The 15,280-nt window shown below is 43.2% G+C and overlaps 1 protein-coding gene across 4 annotated transcripts in view; it reads left to right on the top strand.

The window, feature by feature from the left end:
- The window catches only part of LOC147886093 (kinesin-like protein KIN-UB), a 146,682-nt gene that overhangs the window by 118,101 nt on the left and 13,301 nt on the right, over nucleotides 1–15,280 (top strand). For 3 of the 4 annotated variants that reach the window (XM_087395856.1, XM_087395857.1, XM_087395858.1), the window contains 3 exons: nucleotides 9,342–9,430; nucleotides 9,593–9,751; nucleotides 10,201–10,338. In XM_087395856.1, coding sequence (XP_087251982.1) covers nucleotides 9,342–9,430; nucleotides 9,593–9,751; nucleotides 10,201–10,338 — 386 coding nt within the window. The remainder of the gene's footprint in view (nucleotides 1–9,341; nucleotides 9,431–9,592; nucleotides 9,752–10,200; nucleotides 10,339–15,280) is intronic. The other variant, XM_087395859.1, reaches the window with a different exon arrangement.

Here is a 15,280-nt window from a genome sequence, read left to right as displayed (position 1 = left end):
AGGGCTAAGATGAGACAAGGCATCATCAAGCTCCTTATCAGTGAAAGGCATATCCAGTTTGAGAGGGGTTGATAATGGGATGCACATGATGCAAAAAAGTCTCCCGAGCTTGTAATTCTTGCAAAGAAGTAGTATCAGGGGGTGCAAACAGCTACTGAAAGTAAGAAAAGCATTCATGTTGAAGCTCTGAGAAAGACCGAGTCCATTCACCATCCCGTTTACGGACTCTGAGGCAAGATGTCTTTCTCATGGAAGCATGTAACCCTTGAAAAAAGGATTTAGAAGAGCATCCTTTATCCAAAAATTGAGTCATCCTTGCGCGAACCTACCACTTGGCCAATTTGCGTCGCCATTAGCTTGCAAAAGAGCTTTTTACACACACACACACACTTTTTTTTTTTTTTTTTTTGGTAAATCCATGATTATATTATCAGCAAAATTTACATGAGGGTCTCAAAAAAGCAGAGAGCCTCAACAGGAAATCAAAAGCAAAGAAAAACTATTTCCAGGCATGACTGAGGAAGATCTCCTTGATGGCAAGCTACACACACACACACACACACACACACACACACACATTTTACACACACACATTTTTTTGGGGTGAAATTTTTGATTGATTATATTATATGAGTAGCAACCTCCAAACAGCGTGCTGCAATTACATCCACTGAAAATTTCAGTATATGCCAAAAAGACCTCATGATCTATGCAGCGGGTCTGCAAGCAATCAAAGAAAGATTGTTGCAGAGAACGCTTGAAAAAGCCAAACAGAGAGAAAGTAGGATCACCAAAGACTTTACAATTCCTATATGTCCATAAAGTCCATAATGCCCAGTAGCGAACCCAAACGAAGAAAAGATGAAACTCCGGTTTGGATGGATGAAACCCAAATAGCTAGAAGAACTTCCCAAACGGAAGATATGGGAATCTCGCTTGCAGGCGCTATCGAAGCAGATCAAAAAACTCACGAGAGCACGACATTGCCAAAACAAGTGAGGCACAGTCTTCGAAGAAGCAGAACATCTGTGGCAAAGTGCAGGAGCAATGTGTCGATGAGCTAATAGCTGTCCTGATGGAAACACTTCCAAACGAACTCGCCAAAAGAAAACATGTTGCTGAAGCGGTACTTTACAGGCCCAAAGTTGTTGTAATCTTTTTCTCCACCACTTGGCTGGCGATGCATTCGTCAAACAAAATCACCTCTCTCTGAAACCCAAGGTTGAGGCAAAAGGATTTTATACAATGCAGGCACAATAATCTGAGATAGCCTCAAAGGACGAGAAGAGGACCTTGGAGAGGTCAAAGTCCAATCTTCCAGTCGGTCTTGGAGTTCCAAAGGAGGAATCGGAACAAAAGGCGAAAGCATAGAAGTAATTTGTTGCCACAAAGGACGATAATGAGAGCCCAATCCATATCTGGTGGTTGCCAGAGAAAAAGGGAGCACAGTTATAGCATCATCTATAACATCAGCAATCGAGGTGATGCCTTTAAACGAGACAAAGTAGGAACATCGAGGTTCTTGTAAAGCCAAGGGAGGCTGAATGACTTTCAACCAGTGAATGCTTTCAGCTCTCAAAGAATTCCCAAGCAAAGATTGCCGTCCATTCCATTCCAGATGAGAAAGAACATGCTTCCAATCAAGAAGCAGGCAGGAGACAAAAGGGCAGCTAGGCAAAGTGCCATCAGTGCAGCCAAAAAGGAAATCCCATTGATCAAGTTGCCAATGACCAAACACAGAAAGACTGATATGAGTGACCAGAGATCTAATCATAAGAAGGCTGATCACCTTGCAGAAATTGCAGCAATATTTTCCCCTTGTGGGCAAGGATATGCACATGAATATCCGTGATGTTCAATCCACCATGCATCTTGGGAGAACAAATGTGATGCATCGAAAGCAGCCTGAGACTTTTTTTGCCATGTTTGGATTGCCAAAAGATTTCCATAAAGACAGACATGAAAGATGTAAGATCTGCTTTAGTGAACATGATCAAGGCCAAGTAAAATTGAATATATGCCACAAGGATGGACTGCACTATTCGAAGACGAACGTGCAAAGGCCACACACACACACACACACACACATTCATTAGCCCATTTACTTGTTCTCCCCCCCCCCCCCCCCCTCCCGATATAGTAACCTATGGGAGTACAGAAAACAATGTCATTTTACAACCCCCCTTGACATTGTTTGAATGTCTCATATCTCCAAGCCATGCCAAGTTGTGTTGGATCCATATGAAAATTTGTGGGTAGATGCACTTATCTAAAAGAAGTCCCCTAGAAACTTTCATGACAATCTGAAACATATATGTATGGTATAAGCGTACCGATCTATATTTTAAACACTCATGTATCATATTGGCTCTTGCAGTCCTCTTTATGCGGTGATTGGATGGACAGGATTAGATGGATCTTTACTTTTGCGAACATCATGATGCCTTACACACCACTTATGTTACTAATTTTGGAGCTTGGCAGAGCTTCGTTAACTCATTACAAAGAATTTCCCGTGTTATGCAAGATGAGATTGATAGGCAACCATAGACACTCACTTCATTCAGGACAGCTTTGGATTTATTTTGCACAGCTGGAGGGGCTCACATTAATTGGAATAAATCCAATGGTTTCTGGATTAGTGATGAGGACACTCCAGACTTGGGTAACGACATAGGGTTCACTTGGATTCAAAGGGGTGTTTCCATCAGGTACTTAGGATGCTAGATCGGGTTGGGGATCTCTCCAACATAGCAGTTTGCTCCTGTGTTAGAGAGTATCAGGAGGAAACTAATTTTTTGGAGTTCCGCCAGACTTGACCTCGCATCTAGGGTGGTGGTTGTCAGGTACTATTGGCTACTGCCTGGTTCGTCTGCTCTTGCTGGTGCAGATCTAGAGGTTGTATCGCTCAGCTCATGAGACCTATGGGGAATTTCCTTTGGAGTGAAATAGATGGCACCTCAGATGTTGTGGCCAGGGTGGCTTGGGAGACTGTCATTCTCCCCACACCTCAATTTTATTGATCCGAACTTGCAGTGTATGGCCTTGCTCTTTGCAAGTTCATAGTACGAGGATTGATGCTTGGACAGGAATCTTGGAAGGATTTTTTCTTATGCAACATTCAGTCTTGCATACCATCCCATGGGGGAGATTGGATGGACAGCTCCAGATGGAATTTTACTTCAGCCCATCTTAGATCTCCCTCTTCCCTTCTCATGGCTGCCATTCTGAAAGCTTGGGGCAGCTTCAGAAACACTCTTTGGAGAGTTCCACCCTCCTCTTGAGAAGAGATAGATAGGCAGCCAATCATGTGGAATGAGTCCATATTGGATGAGCATGGCAGATCACTAGGAGAGTCACATTATATGCAGCGGTCTAGATGGGAGAGGGACCTGCTTCTACAGTAGGTGTCTAAAAGGCATTTAAGCAGCTTCCAGAGGATTAGAGACTCACTTCTATTAGCCATCTCAGAGGGAGTGCAGTTAGGATGCAGCAGATAGAGGCAGCCATATTAGTAGAGTGGATAGATATAGATGATTTGCCGATCACAAAGTCCACTTGGTTGGGAGCTTTCACAAGGATGGGTATTCCTTTATAGGTCATAGCCTTGCGGGATGTACTTGAGGAGACCTTGGTCTTTGATGTTGAGTCGGGAGGTAGACTTCTCAGATCTTTAGGTGGTATTCTTTTGGAGGTTGCCTTCCAATCTATTAGGATTGCAGGTTACATGGAGTGGGCACGGATTCACAATGGTATCTTGATCCCGACCCTCTTCTCTTGGCACTTGGGTCTTGGAGACTCTGTATGGTGGTTCCCCCATTAGGTTCTTGCAGTGGGACCCTGGGGAATGGGAATGGATTGGTGAAGGTAACCGAGAGAAGAGCATCCCCTTCTTTAGTTAAACAGTCAGAAATGCCAAGAGACTTCAGCTTAGCAGTAGAGGTTGGCGGCCTTCTAGAGCTCCACATTGGGATTCTTTTCGGATTCCTGTAGAGATGCAGAGGAACTTTTGGAGGAGGCTCTGGAAATCCCTCAGGAATAGAAAGATCACTCTTTTCTTTTGGCTTTCTATTCATGGAGGGATTGTAGTGAACCTATGGAGATCCAAGTTCGGGGCTGACCCTACTTGTCCTCGATGTCACACAGTAGTTGAGTCAGTTCAGCTTTGCCTTTGGGAGTGCAGACAGGTGAGGACGATTTGGAAGGGGTGTTGCTAGGATTCTTTGTATTTTTCATAGAGCATCCTTCTTCATGACCTGGGGATCAGTGGCATGGTTATCTCTCACTGGCCCTCAGGTGTTTTTCGAGGGACATGACTCAGATTCAGCCTTTATTATATACGACGGCACTCTGTGGACTCTTATTCCCTTTAGGATGTTCCTTTCACTTCTTTCAGAGTTGCTCATGCCTCGGTAGAAACATCATGGGAGATTCTGGCTAGCATTACAGCATGGCATATATGGAGGGCCAAATGTACGGAGGCGATAGAGGGCTCACAGGCTCATCCCTTCTAGTCTATGGCCAGTATATGGACTGATACTATACATACCCTGATGGCCATCTGGTCGAGCATGCAGGGATCCTCCAGAGCAGCTACTGCCAAGAGGGCTATCTTCTTCAAAGTTTGGAGAGGATCTCCCTTCTTCTCTGAGTCTTCTTCAGGCTTGAGGTGGCATTTTCAGCCTCCACCTTCAATTTTTGTTAGCTCTTTTTGAGCTGTTTGTTTTCTTCTCATGCATGGCATGTTGTACTCCCGCATTAGAGCTTGCTCTTGTGGTTTTCAATCATACTTAATGAAGTGTTCTTTTTGAAAAAAGAGAGATTGATAGGCAGCAATCATGTGAAATGATTTTATATTGGATGAGCTTGATAGACCTCTTGGTGGCTCAAGATGTATGCAGTGGTCCACATGGGAGAGAGCTCTGCTTAATTTGTGGGCTGTTGGAAGGTTTTCAAGGACCATCCTTAAGAATATACGCATCTGAAGGAACATAGTGGTAGGGAGAGAAGCAAGCTAACACTAGGAACAGAAAGGAAAGATAGTAAATATAATGAAATGAAAATAAAATAGAAAGGAAATGAAAGCAATGAACAAGTACTCACCTGTAGACCAAAGTAGCTTGTACTTGAATGAGCTGAGTGATATGACAAGTGACAAGTACAATGCCTTTATAGGATAGGCACAAACACACTAAGTATTAAATGTATATGGGATAACTCCCAATATGACACGTGGCACTCCTAGACACCTAGTACTATAAAACTCACACTAGGACTCACTAGAACATACCAAAACTGACTCAACTTGACTCCATTTCCTAACACCCCCCCTTGGAGGAAAGGTGAGGGACTATTGGAATGGAACCCAAAACAAGATCTATGATGGTCATCGGACTGTGCAATGTCGGAACTGGACATGGCTCCCATGCAATCTTAGAGGCTAAAGTCTGAGCATGGTTCAAAGGTCGGGCTGAGAACTCTCATGGCTTTATGTCCCAAACATGAGTGAGAGGCTCATATCTTAATATGGATGCATGACCAACTCAGAGATCTAGGAAACCAGAGCACCAACATCTTGGAACTCAAATGCGAGGCTTGATAGATAGACGCATCTAAAACAAATACAGAGTAGGTTTCCTCAATACATCCCCCTAGGCTCCAAGGATTGAGGGACATGGAGCCACACACAAGAAAATAAACAAATGAATACATCATTTTAGGAGTCCAAGGCAGAGAACCTTTATTGACTCAAGAAAACCATAATTGCATCATTCATTTTGGGGGACTACCCAGGGCAAAGTACCCTTGACTCAAACATATAAAAAATCCCCAAATGAACGTATAAAATAGTAATGAGATTACATGAATTTTGAGAAATCCCCAAAAAATTTACATGTCAGAGGCTTTCAAGACTGCAAAAGTTAGAAGAGCCCTAAATTTTGGAAATTAGGGTTTCTGTCAAAAAGTAGGGTTTGGCAAAAAACTGATTGAAATGTGCAGAGTTGTAACCCCAAGTGCAGCTCAGGCCAAAAATCCCAAAAGACCCAAAAATTTCTGAGATATCGGATAGAAATTTGAAAAGCAAAATTAAGACAGCTTGGGCAGGCAGATCTTCAAATACTCATATCTTTCTGTAGAGATGTCGGATTGACAAGCTGCAAAAAGAAAATGTAGCTCTCAACAATATCTACATTTTACTCTTCTGGCTCGACTTCAAATTCGATGCCGTTTGGGCTGTAGAGACATCGTAAAGGTTGTGACCCTTCTTCTTTGACGATTTTGGCTCAGGCAGCTTCAATAGTGATGAGGAGACCGAGGCGGCAATGGCGGGCTGGAAAACCACTTGCCGTTGGTTGCTGCAGCAAGAAACAGCTCCTAAGCACCAAGAAACCAGCTCATGGGCTGTTATGAAGATCCAAACAGGCTGTAGCACAACTAGTCGCCGCCCAGCAAGCAACTTAAAGAACAGCTCCAGCTCGAACATGTGCAGTAGCAAGTCACAGATCAGTTCCAGCTCGAAGTTGAAGATGAGCAACTCAAGGTGAGGCTAAGGAGTAGAAGTAGAGGAGCTCAAGAGAGAAGAGGGCCTTCCAAGGAGGAAGGAGAGACAAGGCTAGGAACATTGCTCTGATACCACATGAAGGAACATAGTGGTAGGAAGAGAAGCAAGCCAACACTAGGAACGGAGAGGAAAGATAGCAAACATAAAGAAATGGAAAGGAAATGAAAGCAATGAATAAGTAATCACGTGTGGACCAAAGTAGCTTGTACTTGAATGAGTTGAGTGATATGACAAATGACAAGTACAATGTCTTTATAGGATAGGCGCACACACACTAAGTACTATAAAACTCACACTAGGACTCACTAGAATAAAACTGACTCAACTTGACTGCATTTCCTAACAGCATCAATTGACTAGTCACCTTAGAGGGAGTGGTAGGAGGAATCCGCAGATAGATTGACCTAGCCCTCTGGAGTAGGCCACTAGAGATGGAGGATAACATAGCCTTAGTAGATGGATGGGTGCTTTCCAGGTACAAGCATCCCTCTTCAGGTTATAGCCCTCTTGTGGCATAGGACCTTGTTCAACATTATTATTTTGCTTCTTGTTGGTACTTAGAACCTCGTCCGTAAGATATCCCACTTGGTACTTGGAGGCTTTGGCTTTATGGGGGTGGCTCCATAAAGTATCTTCAATGGGATCCAAGTGAGTGGGAGTGGTTTGTAGCAGACAACAACTCAAAGGGTCTTCCTTTCTTTGACTTCACCATTATTAATGCTGAAAAATTTCAGATTGTTACTAGAGGAGACCTCTAGAGCTCACCATTGGGAGCAACTTGGAGATACTAGTGATCATTTTGGAGAAGGCTCTACAGTCCTTCAAGAATAAAAAAGTCACTCTTTTCTTATGGCTTTCTCTTCATGGAGGAATTGTAATAAGTCAATGTAGGAGTATTTTTGGAGCTGAACCCTCTTGTCCATGGAGCTTTTCAGTTGATGAGTCTATTCAGCACTGCCTTTGGAAGTGCAGACATGCTAAGATCATTTGGATTGGGATAGTAGAACTTCAGGGCAGATTTTCCTCCTCCACTTTGCTCATCACTTGGGGTTCAATGGCTTAGGCCTCAATTGTTTTATGAGAATTAGGCCTCCTCTTGGGCTATCACGGTTCGGAACCATTGTGTATAGTTCGATTGACTTCATGCTATCTTTGTTTCTCTGTACAAACCTGCACACGCATCAGTTTCTAGGAGATTGTGGCAATCATAACTGCATGGCACACACAGAGATCTAGTTGCACATGCGCTATTGATGGCATCAAGGTCCATCTAGCTCATACCATGGCCAATATTTGGACAGATTTTGTAAACACCTTGATGGCCATATGATCGAGGATGCCAGGATCTTCTAGGTTTGCTTTTGGCTAAGACGACGATTTTTCTCAAACAGTGAAGGGGCTGTCATTTTTTGAGACGATCACAGGCATGATGTGGCAGTTTCAGCCGGTCCTAGATCTTATCCAGTTTTTCATTTGCTGAGACTTTTAGAGTGGCATACTACTAGCGTTTTTCATGCTCCAGATGATATTTCTATGCCCTGAGTTTCTTCTACTGCGGTTGTTTCTTCCATATCTTATATAGAAGCCTATTTCAAGAAAGGAAAAAAAGGGCAGTCTCCCTGGGTGCTTGGAAATTGTGGCTTTATAGGGGTGTTCCCATAAAGTTCTTGCAGTGGGATGCCAGGGAGTGGGAGTGGATCAATGAAAGGCACCGAGAGAAGAGCCTCCCCTTTTGTTACACTGCTAGCGATGCCAGGAAATTTCAGCTGAGTTGTAGAGGTTGGAGGCCCTCCAGAGCTCCTCATTAGGAGAGGTTTGCGGTTTTTGTTGACATTTAGAAAAACTTTTGGAAGAGACTTTGTAAATCCCTCAAAATAATTCTCTTCTTTTGGCTTTCTATTCATGGTGAGATTGCATTGAACCTGTGGAGATCTAGGTTCAGAGCCGGCCCTACTTGTCCTCATGGGTGGAATGAATTCAGCATTGCTTATGGAATTGCAGACAAGCAAAGATTATTTGGAGGGGGATAGCAGGGATTTTCAGTACTTTTGTCCATTCCCCCTTCTTCAATGACTTGGGGCTCAGTTGCTTGGCTCTCTCTTTTGGGGCCATAGGTTTTTTTATGAGAGACATGACTCTTCTTGAGCCTTATCGATTCAACGCCCCTTAGTTGAGCCATGCTCTCTCGAGGATGTTCCTACCTCTCCTTTTAGAGCAGTGCATGCCTCTGTGGATTCTTCTTGGGAGATACTGGCGAGTATTGCAGTGTGGCATACTTGGAGAGCCAGATGCACAGAGGCATTGGATGGATCCCAGGTTTTCCCTTCTCACACTTTGGCCAATATATGGACAAACACTATACACACATTGATGGCCATCTGGGCAAGCATGCAGGGATCCTCTCGGGTAGCTTCTGCTAGAGGGCTACGTTTTGCAGAGAATGGAGGGGCTCCCCCTTCTTCTCGGAGTCTAGTGTAGGGATGAGATGGCACTTTCAGTCTCCGTCTGTTGTTTTCGACCTTTTTAAAGGAGTGTTTTTTCTCATGCATTGCATGATGTATTTCCTCTTTGAGGTTTCTCTCGCGGGTTTTGTTCATACTTAATGGAAGTCCTTTTATTAAAAAAAGGGAAGTCAGAGGGGGGGGTTGAGTATCTATATGAATACCTATGGAAAATATACACACAGGTTGTAACTCGAGTACTCCAATTGTTGATTTCATGCACAATGTGTGTTATACTCCCTGGCTTTGATACCATGCTAGTTTCGCTGATGTTGCAGGCTCTGCCAGGACTTCACTGCTCATAACTATTGGACCATCTCCTCGCCATCGTGCAGAAACTGTGAGCACGATCATGTTTGGGCAGAGAGTAAGTGTTCCGACTTTTCAGGGATATATATTTTCAGAAATCGGCTTGGAGTTATGTTATCTGGATTGACAGTCTCACAGAGTAAGAGTAGTCCCATTGAAAATGTTATTTGAGTGTCTAATAGAACGTCTCTCCATGTCCATCTTCTCACTGTTTATGTAGGCAATGAAGGTGGAGAATATGGTGAAGCTGAAGGAGGAATATGACTACAAGAGCCTTTGTCGGAGACTGGAAAAGGAGATAGATAAACTGCTCATAGAAAATGAAAGGAAGACTAAAGTTATGCTGAGTGTAGAAGAACTTGAGAGAAGATTGGAAGAGGCAAGTCTCATGTCTGCAAGAATAAAAACAGTCTGCAAGCTCCTTAATGGCTCTGTTCTTGAATTTTCTTCTTAGGTTGGCTTAAATATGTATTTTACTAGTGAGTAAGATAAACAAATCAAGCTATAATGTATCCATCTCAAGCTTATGAAAACAGGCACAATTTTTCTTATGTTGCTTCAGTCAGTTCTTGCTTTCAATCATCGTATCAAAATCAGAATCATTCCAGCTGCCTTCAATAACATGCCATGGTGTCAAACCTATGCATACCTTGCACATAAAATGGAGATCAACATAGGGTTGGCATTTTCATCCGTGTTTCGATATTACCCGTCGAAGTGATTTCATGATCTACAACGTCCCATTGCTTGTTCCTGCTCAAGAAGCTTTATCGCATGAAAAAGTCACATTTCAGTCGTCTAACGGAATTATAATAATGTATTTTGTAGACGTTAGCTGCTCAGAGCTTGAAACATGAAAAGGAGGTTATTGAGGTCTCACACATCCTAAAATTAGCACACGCTGATAGAAAAAGAATGGAGAATGAGATGAAGGCAAGCCATGATGACCACCAGCTTCAGAAAAAGGTCAGCATATATATATATATATGTGCTGAACTAAATTCAATTTGTTGCTTCAAGTCTCTAAATGGGAAGACAGTATATAAATTTGTGATTCTCATGTGGAGATGTACACCCAAATATTCCTTGCATTTGCATGGTAATGACGAGAAAGAGAATGTAAATATATGCATTCGTGAACCGGTGAGCGGCACAAACCAAGGAAATTTCCATAGGAATATCATCTTTCAAATGATGTGGAAGACATGGGGTAGTTCTTGTCCATGCAAGAGCATAGCAATGCATCGCTATTCTAGGAGCAAAACTCTTCATATGTGGGAAGCAAAATAGTACATGCTGTCCTGAAAGAAGCTAGATTAACTTCAACCTGCCCTTTATTGAAGATACAAATGTACTGTTCACGTGATTTGACATCTAGACAGAACCATGAGATTGCTCATGGTTTCTTTTTCCTTAACCTGAATAAAGGATCGTTTCATTCTGTTAAAGGGTGGCTACTCTCTATTGAGCTTAACGAACGTGTGTGAAACCAGTTGAAAATGTAGAGGGAAAACTAGAACATAAGACAACCCTTTTCAAAGCAAGAGTAGCATAGAAGTGCTCGTACTAGTGACAAGGATTTTAAAGAAAAGCAATGTAGTCATTGCAGAATTGGTTTGACAGGAAGGCCCTAAGAGCAGCCCTTAAGCTTTGTAAATGTGTTGATTGGTTGCAGTGCCTGCTGTATGGATCTCCAGAGCATTTATATAGAGAATGTTGTGTTAGTTTCCAAGTAGGGACACATCCCTGCCCAGACCAGACACATTTGTGAGTGCTTTAACTAAGGATTTGACCTCTACTAACATATTGTTGAAGTGCACTTGACGGCCACCAAGCTGTACTGCAAAGCTATCTCCAAGTGTTTTCATGCTATCATTGTTTGTTTATGAAAGGAAAATTCATCTGCTGATGCCAATTTTGCATGCACCAATTCAAACACTTATCTTGTATTATAAATGTATTTTAAATAAAACTTCCATTGCCCTGTTATGGAGCCTCAACAAGTTTCATTTTAGTTTTGAATTAGACATAAACCAGTAACCATATCCAACTATTTAGGCGCTGCAATTTGTGGCTTAATCAGGGTTCATTTCTGGAATCAACTGAACCGTGCATGACCGACTGGTTTCAAACTGTGGCTATCAATTATTGTAAGTCTGTCCCTAGCTTTCTTGTTACTTCTGGAAAGCACTTTAAGATCAACATTAATTTTGTTACCTGAAAATTCAGCCAATGAAAAGGATTCTCTATCAGCCTTAGAACATACCAAACTCTTCCACTGAGTTTAATTTGTTTCCTTGGTGTTTTTTCAAGAATAACAGCGTCTTCTCATCAGCTTGAGAATGTCCCCTTTTTATATATTTATAGTCATATGTAAAAATACAAAATAACCTGCCTGCCCATACTGTTCAGCTGTACAGTCGTCGTACAGCAGTATGGTTGTATGTACATCTGTAACTTTTTCCGCCGATATCCTGATCTGCTGCCTGTGCCCTGTTGTATGACCTTCCGCCATCCTATCCTTTTGCCCTGCACCTTCTATGCACCAGGCCTCACCTTGACCTTCCACATACACTTTTTTGTGAAAAGCAGTATCTCATTTAAAAAGAATGTACATTCATAGCTACCCCAAAATGGAATCGTTACTACTAAAAAACTAAAAACAGTGATAAAACACTTCGAGATCTCCAAGAGAATGCACATCTTGGAGAGACTGATGCAGAGAAGAACGGAAAAATGAGAAACATCCACCGACCAAGTAAGAGACTTGTCAAGATGCCAGAAATGACTCCCATGCTCCTAGATCCACGGCTATGGAAGTAATATCACAAGAAAGCATAACCGCCCATGGCTGACGTTGCTTCAAAAAGGTGAACAAAAGCATGGCCTTCCTAGCTAACACATGAGTATGAACGTTTTAAAAAGGCAAACCCCCCATGCATCTCGGGCGAACAAGAATAATTGTTTTGGAGGAGATGGAATGCCTTACGGTCAATTTTAGTGCACCAAAGACATTCCATAACCTTGGACATAAATTCCTTAATGTCTGAAAAGACCAAGGAATAAGCCGCAACTGAAACTAGAATAGGCTGCACTATCTGGAAACCAACATGCCACGGTAGATAGTTTCCAATAGTCTATCTTATGAAACAGCTTTTGCAGTTGTAGCAAAGAAATAGGGGGATAGCCCAAATGACACACTGTTTGATCAAAAGGCAGCAAGAGGCTAGGCCACAGAAGGCGATGCTAGTCACATTGATGCAAGGGTAGGAGTTTGAATTTCGTGAAATGTTCTTGGTATATATAGTACCGAAGTACTACACACCAAAATAGACTAAGTCCTAGTCTATCCTACACCACCATATCATTGCATGTGTCTACGAATTCCTCCTCAATGATATGGCTGAAGTACTGTGGAATGATCTCAGAAGTACCTGTTGTACCTAAAGTAACGTGGTTGCACAATTTCATCCATGTGTGGATATAGCAACCTATCGGAGTACACAAGAAACAATGTCATTTTACAACCTTCCTTGACATTGTTTTAATGTCTCTGATTCCCAGGCCATGTCGATGACGTGTGAAAAAAAAAGAGGTGCTGACAGGCTTTTGGTGAAGTTATCTGCCACATTGTCCTCGGTGGAACAATAGATAAGGTCAATGAATCCATTTGAAATACAATCTTGTATGTAGTGATGATGATTTTCAATGTGTTTCATGCGAGCATGAAAGAAACGATTGTTGCCAATGGCAATGCAAAGCCCCCTTGACATTGTGAAATGTCCCTCATCCCTAGCTTCTCTCGAAAGTGTATGAAAGGATCTGCTGCTGCAAGAGATTTGGTGCAGAGATCTGCCACATTATCCTTGGTGGGACAATACTAAAGAGCAATGTAGCTGTCATCAATACAACCCCAAATAAATGATAGTGGATTTAGACCTTAAACTTTCATCCTCCGTCGGACATGAGAGCTCAAAATCAATCTCAGTTTGAAACTTTCAGCCTCCATTGGGCATGAGAGACCAAGATCAGTTTTAAATCTGATCTTCAACTTTTATCCTCCAGCACCTTCGTGCCAATGACAGACCTTCCCACTGATAGTTCTACTAGTTCCCATGTCGCATTCTTCTGGACAGAAAACATTTCTTATTTCATTCCATCCAACCACAAAGGATTAGTATGTGCTCCTTGAAAATTAGCAGGCTCCTCTGCAGCTTCCATCACTGCGGTCATCAATGCTTAGTTAACTTCATGAAGTCTCTTTGTGGCACCCTTTGTCCTGCCAAGACTGGGCTGATCGCAAGCATTCTAGAGAGTGGGTTTCCCCCATCTGGGAACTGAAATTACTGGTTTGTTTGCTGGAGCAGACTGAGACTTTGGTCTCCTTTGATAAGTGATGATTCGCCGCTCAACCACATTTTCCTCTGCTTATGTGGACATTCTTGCTGCTCTGAATTTTTGGTTTGGGGCCGCAACACATCATCTGTAAAATCAACGACAGTTAAAGGAGCCACATCAACCTCGGCGGTGGTGACAATGCTTGCAGACCCTGTCTTAGTGAGAGCATGGCATATCGAATCCTTGGCTATCATTGTGAGTACGATGGAGGACGCGGTGCTGCCACATATTCAGATGGCAGACACTTCTTACGAGGCCTGAATGACCTTAAGGGATATGTACGAGCTCGACAATGAGGTGAGAACCTTGGACCTTGAGACAGAGTTGTTCAAAATGAGTATGGATCAAGGGGAATCAGTACAGGAATACATCACAAATATGAAGGTGGTGCAGGATCAACTGGCTGGGTTGTTGAGAGGGGATGTTGGAATATGAATGGTCACCTCGCCGCTTGTGAGCCACCAAATGATGTGTGCATCGGGGGGGGGGGGGGGGGGGGGGGTGGACTAGAGAGAGAAGAAAAGCATGGGGCTGCCACATGGGTAGCACATGGGCTGCCATGTGGGCAGGAAGCCAAAGAGAGAACTTGGCAGATGGAAGACACCATGGAGGACAGCAAGGGCTTGGAAAGGCCATGTGGCTGTCTGGGATTGGCTGAGGCAGATCTGCATAGGAGAACCAGGCTGGAACAGAGGCAGGTGATGTCAGCAGGGTACAGTGCTGTACGGATCAGTGCCACGTGGCAAAATGGGCCTGCAACAGGCAGAGGTTATGGCAGGGCAAAAGGTGCTTGCATAGGGCAGGCTTTCGGCCTGCATATAGGCCTTATAGGCAGCCAAACAGGCTGACTACAGGTCAGCTAGTTAGGGCTGCAGGTTGGCCACAGAAGTGAGGGCCTTTGGTTTTGAGAGCCCTAGAGGGGGGCGGTTTTGGCAGACAGGTTGGCCTGTTTGGGTCGGCCACATCCAGGCTTCTGGTCAGTTTTTTGGGAAGGCCCTTGGGCCTATAAAAGGTGGCCCTTGTGGCCTCATAACACATCACCTGGAGCAGCCAATACACAGCAGACAGGAGCAGCAGTTAGGGCTTCCTTGGGCCTATTCCCAGAGGGTGAAGGAGACCTGGAGGAGCTGCAGACTGAGCTAGTAGGTGCTGCCCAACTAGGCTGGTTTGCAGACAGCAAGGTGAAGGGATCCTTTGGATAGAGAGTCTACATATGCTCAGTGAAGCACGCAGGCTCAGAGATCTAGAGGTGCTAGGCATTTAGTAGAAGAACGTTTTGGTGTTGTATCTTGTCTAGTTTGTGGACGGACAGAAATATAAAGTGTTGCTTCTATATTTGTCTCTGAGCATTGTCTATTTGCTAGTCTGCACATACTTTTTTTTTTGTAAAAACCAGTGTATTTATATTCTCATAAATTTACAAGATGGGAAGTCTCCAAAATGGAGAGTATCCCAAAGATCAGAAACATAAAAAGAAAAGCTCTATGCAAGAAACATGGATATCACCCTC

The sequence above is a fragment of the Dipteris shenzhenensis genome, chromosome 24 (assembly GCF_047967505.1).
Source record: "Dipteris shenzhenensis isolate YYH24624 ecotype China chromosome 24, Dip_SZ_1.0, whole genome shotgun sequence".
NCBI lineage: Eukaryota > Viridiplantae > Streptophyta > Polypodiopsida > Gleicheniales > Dipteridaceae > Dipteris > Dipteris shenzhenensis.
This window is presented reverse-complemented; position numbering and strand designations above follow the sequence as displayed.